General features: G+C 36.5%; 1 protein-coding gene across 3 annotated transcripts; it reads right to left on the bottom strand.

Annotated features, from left to right (window-relative positions):
• Positions 1 to 311: 311 nt before the first annotated feature.
• Positions 312 to 4,416, bottom strand: LOC107826048 (uncharacterized). Of its 3 annotated transcripts, none has more exons than XM_016652988.2 (6): positions 4,211 to 4,416; positions 3,997 to 4,063; positions 1,145 to 2,179; positions 1,000 to 1,065; positions 716 to 914; positions 312 to 563 (listed from the first exon to the last, which is right to left on the bottom strand). In XM_016652988.2, exons 2-6 carry the CDS (start codon positions 3,997 to 3,999, stop codon positions 499 to 501), a joined length of 1,368 nt encoding a protein of 455 aa, XP_016508474.2. In that variant the 5' UTR covers positions 4,000 to 4,063; positions 4,211 to 4,416; the 3' UTR covers positions 312 to 498. The 3 variants fall into 3 exon arrangements, with proteins under 3 accessions (XP_016508474.2, XP_075100190.1, XP_075100191.1); XM_075244089.1 differs by having other exon boundaries at positions 3,997 to 4,058; XM_075244090.1 differs by having other exon boundaries at positions 710 to 914; positions 4,211 to 4,404.
• Between the last annotated feature and the right edge of the window lie 1,093 nt (positions 4,417 to 5,509).

Genomic DNA, 5,509 nt, shown 5'->3' with positions numbered 1-5,509 from the left:
ACCAACCCGATAAATGAACCAGTAATTGGGTGGAAACAGATGACCTTGTTCGTATTAATACTGTTGACATACCCAAAATCTCTCACAAGGCAACTTCTTTATAGATATTACAATGGATTATTACCATATACTTCAAATTTCCTGATGCTGTCTCAAAGAGAGCAAGTCTTCGTCGACCTGAAAAAGACTGGAGATACGAGGCAAAAGTTTCCTCGCCCCACTCCCGAGGAAATGAAAAAGGAAAGCTAAGGACCAAACTTGCAATCCGTCATGGAAATACTGTGAATAACTGGATAGCCGTACTCCCCCAGTGAAATAGATCATGATCTGCCATTGCAATCTTATTTAGTGTCAAATTACAATTGCCGAAGCATATAGTGCACATATTTTACATCACATTCCTTACATATACATGACTGACTAAAAGAAAGTTATTTGTCTCTTATTTACACGGAAAAGAATATTCTTAATATTCCCATTGATCCACCAGCATTGAACTTACAAATTCAGTTCTTCCTTTCCATATATTCGCTGAAGCTCTCGGGTTGCAGCTTGAAATGACTCTGATGATGAGAATTAGTTCGAACATAAATCATATGCATCAGATATTTGATGACTTGTCACACACAAACAGAGAGAGAGAGAGAGAGAGAGAGAGAGAGAGAGAGAGAGAGAGAGAGAGAGAGAGAGAGAGAATTAATTTGGATACAACTACCTTTCCAAATTCGGAAAGCTTTTTGATTGATAGGGGAACCAGTCACCGTTTGAATCGCATCGAATAACAAACTCTGTGGTGTGCTCCTTAGCTCCTGTGTTATCTGATATATGGTTTTTCCATTCTCAAAGTATATGTGATTGTTAGGGTGCTTTGTCTTGCAACCAGCATGACGCTCAAATTCATAGGCATTAAGCACCTTCAAATGCGTATATAATTGCAAAAATCAGCATACAGGAAAAAAACATAATTATATGAATGAAAAAGCAAAGTGAATAACTTGCCTTTGAATAGTTACATGGTTGACAGCCGCATAGGTAGCCCGAACCTTTTATAATACCACGAAGCTCCTTAATTATAAGACGCAGGAAGATTGCTGGTAAGACGTTGACAGCAAAATTAATGAAATTTGAACAGAGAGAAATGTACCTGCCGGGACAAGACATATTTTACAGGTACCCCGTCAAGCATCCCTGTTGACACCAAACTTCTAACATTTGATGGAAAGCTGTTAGGAGCTACTTTACGTGCAGGTTTAGATTCTATTTTGTTTTTTGGCATGGAATCATGCGGAGAATTTGAAGTCTGATAGGATATATCAACTGCATTAGCATTTGATCCATGCAGCTGCTTGTCACCATGTGTTTCTGATGTCTGAACTGACGATTGATAATGCAAATAATCGTAACTACCAACTGGTCTTGCCAGAACATCAATATCAGACACCAATTCATATCCAAATGATGTGTCTGAATCCCCTCCGGTATAGGAGTCAGCAATTGACATAGTGCTGTGACCTTTCTCAACATTGGATCCGATGGTTCCAATACTTATAGCCCCAGGATTGTAGGGCTGACTTTCACCGTTCTTCCCATATGCAGGACCCATGGGTAAAAAGGATGTCTCACTAACTCTATTATTTACCTGTCCGATAGACATGTCAATGTTGTTTTCACTTGGTAAACGAAAATCATTCGCTGAATCTTCGACCTGATTAACTTTAACTTTTCTGGTTCCACTATCGCTTATGCATATCTGTGGTTCTTCAGTAGTGTATGACATTGATAAACCAACTAATGTATCATCTCCAATTTGGTCGTCAATCACCTTTTTCCTTGTGGTGGAATTCCCTGGGTTACCTGGAGACGTGCTTCTCTCGGTTAAGTCGATTGGCCTGGTGGTATCAACTCCAAACAGCCTATCAATGAATTGGCATGCTCCTGACTGAAGACCAGAAGTAGTCTCCCAACATGTGGAATTTGTCATTGCAAGTCCGGAAGTTGATTTGCTGAGTGAAGTGTGGACAGCTTGTTTCTTGTTAGGAAATAACTCTGGTTCAGCAGCACCGGAGAACAATCGGTGAGTACGCTTTGCTTCGATTCTTGATGAGCTATCAAAAACTGTTTCTCCATCGGATAGATGTCCACCACCCTTTGGTATCCAAAAGTCCTTGTCATGGAAAGACTGGAAAAGATCAAATATGAATGAACTAGATAGGTCGATTCCTCACAGTATAATCTCCTTATGGTAAACAGGAATGGTGGGCAGGGTTTGCGAATTGGAAGAAAGCAGATGAAAACAAACGAGTGCCCCGGGGGGGGGGGGGGGGAGGGATATCACGACGGTGTGACAAGAATTTCTCAGCATTAACCAACAAAATAAACTATATATAACTTGATGCAAAGACTAAGAGCCCGTTTGGATTAGCTGATTTAAAGTAGCTGATAAGCATTAGGTGCTGAAAAATACTTTTATGTGCTGAAACTGATTTAATAAATAAGTAGTTATGCGTTTGGTAATAAGCTGCTGCAGTGTTTGGTAAAAAAGTGCTGATAATCTCTTTTTCTGTTAAAATGACTTAAATAACCTTAGAAGTGTTTACACTATAAGGGCGTAATTTCTTCAAAATTTTAGATTCTAGATCGATTCAAATACAAAATAATATATTTGTTATTTTACTTTAAATACAAATGTGATTAGATAAGATAAATTTATGATATGTATAATTTTATTGATAAGTATATAATCATAAGCTATATAATAATAATAATAATAATAATTTATCTCTTGTCTTCATCACCAGTGTCCATTGAGATTAATACAACACTTAAAAAGCAATACACCAAAAAATTGATATGTCCTTGTTTATTACTTACAGTTCAAAGATTAATACACAATCACATAGATACAAAATATGCAAAGGAATAGAGAATTTCCTTACCTCAAATATTGTCAACGAGAATTGCAGACTTGAAGAGACGGAGGATTTAGGTTTGAAGAAATATGAGACAGTGAATATCGATGTAGTAGGAGTTTTGTTTTAAAAAGGAATATTTTAGGGATAAAATAGTAAAAATCTTGGTCAAACTTAAAGTGCTTATAAGCTAAAAATTCATAAGTTGGGGGTAACCAGCTTATGGCTTTTAACTTATTTATGACTTATAAGCACTTGACTTATAAGCTTTTTAAACTTTACCAAACGCGTAAATAAGCCGAAAAGTGGTTATAAGCTAGTTTGACCAGCTTATAAGCTTAACTAAACAGCCTCTAAGTATGAGACGCATCACAAAGAAGATATCAGCAAAATCATAGTATCTCATCAACATTTTTGTTACTGAGAAATGGATTAAAATTGATCTCTAAGACAATTTCAGCTTTAAGAAATGGACTAGAGCTTAAAGTGGAAAACTAAAGCAACACTACTACTTTCACCACTGAGTACAAGTATTAAGCAAAACCAAAAACATATTATCTTTAAGAGTAAATAATCCAAGCCATTCAGACAGAATTTCAATTGTTCCACTGACTGGACGCCTGAACGAAATTAATACTCCTTCATCTCAAATAGAATGACACTGTTACAATCAAAAAGTGAAAACAATTGCCTTAGATTACCATCTTCTGTGTAAATGTGCAAGTTTTATTTCATAGGAATTAAGAAATCGACGTCTATATTTATAGTGAAAATTAAAATTAGGTATGTTAACCCTTGCTCCCGCAAAACCAGCCACTCTTTTAGTAACAGAAAGAGTATAATTTTCTTCTAATAAGCACCCCAAAAGTTCAAATTTGAAGTGCAATTTTACAAACCAAAAGTCTTTAAACGTCACGTCGAGCTTCAAAATGGAAGCTCAAAGGCAAAAGAAATGTTCAATTAAGCACAACTGTTCATACAAATTCCAGTAAAATAGCATAAACTCACAACAGCGAACTAAATACAATAAAAGCAACGAACAAACACTCACGTTATGGAGCTTCTAATAAAGACTAGAAACACTAACCATTCTGCAGCTTTTTACTTCAACGAATTTGACAGCCACAAAATGCCCATAACTTTTTTTACCTACACTTCAAATTCACAGAAAACAAAATGTAAGAAGAATTATCAGCTAAAAATTTACTTTTACCGTTCTACTATTCGAAGCGGAGTGAAAATTCTGAGTGAGTTAAAAGCCCTAAATTGTGAATTGGGAAATAGCAAAGAGAGGGTCGTACGTTTGGAAATTGACGAAGATACCAGGAATGGCAAGGTCAACTTTCCGGCGGCATCATCGGCGGCCAGCGCCTGTATTTTGAGGGAGAGTTTTTTCTTCTTTTTTTTTTTTTTTTTTAATTCTCTTTTTGTTTTGAGGGGTAGAGCGGTTGTTATGGTGACTGAGGATCGGACGATCGGCTCTCGTGGAGACTACAAGATTGTAACTGAACCAGCATTATCAGATTATACTGTTAAACCCTCTTTTACCGTACACGTGGCTTAGATCTGGTGAATGTTAGCCGCTTATGTGGCTTTTGTCTCCTATCTTGGAGTCCGGAATCAATTTGTGGTTCTTTTAGACTCAAACAACAAAAATATGTGAAAAAAAAAAATTGACTACCATTTTATATATAGCGCGGCTATTCACCGCGCTATACCTTAATGACACGTTTGTCCATTAAGGTATAGCGCGATAAATAATCGCGCTATATTTGAACTTTTTTGCTCCACCAATAATTCATATGAATATAACGCATATAGTATACGCGCTATATGTTTGTCCGTTAAGGTATAGTGTGGTGAATAACCGCGCTATATTTGAACTTTTCTGCCCCACCAATAATTCATATGGATATACCGCATGCAGTATATGCGCTACATATATAGCGCCTATTATGCATGTGCTATACATGAAATAATTGTACCCCGTACTGGTTTTTTCCTTATTTAAGAAGTTTTATAATTTGGTAAAATCCATTTAGGATCCTTCAGATCTTCCGAAATATTTGTTCGTTAAGTTATTTTACATTTTGTCATAATGTCCAAAGAGCGAAAAATTAGGGTTTCATTATATTGGGGGGTGAGGTTGTGGTGGAGAATAACTCAGTACGCTATAGTTGTTTTCCATAGTGTCATGTTAAGTTGCCACTTACAATGGAGTATGATAGATTGGTATCGTTGTTATGTAAAAAAAAATGAGTGTAAGCAAACATTCGGTTAATATTAAAGTAACCAGAAGATATCCGTATTCTGTTACTCCGCAAGGGGTTGCTTGTTATGCTGAGTTTAACATCTAAGACGATGAAACTATGACATATTTTTTGAGGAATCCGGATGAACATCGGGAACTTCTTGTGATAAAAACGTTCGCAATAATGAGGTCCCGCAAAATAGGAATATCCCTCAATCATCGAGTGGTTTTTTTGGAGCAGTTTTATCTGAACATGTTCCGGGTGAAAGAATTTGGCCAGATCTAAACTTATCTCCACAAGCGAATGAGGAGTGAGGACATAATTTATCCCCAAGTTTACATAATCCAC

The sequence above is a fragment of the Nicotiana tabacum genome, chromosome 22, assembly GCF_000715075.1.
Source record: "Nicotiana tabacum cultivar K326 chromosome 22, ASM71507v2, whole genome shotgun sequence".
Lineage (NCBI taxonomy): Eukaryota > Viridiplantae > Streptophyta > Magnoliopsida > Solanales > Solanaceae > Nicotiana > Nicotiana tabacum.
Note: the sequence above shows the minus strand (reverse complement) of the source record. Positions and strands in the feature narration are given on the sequence as shown.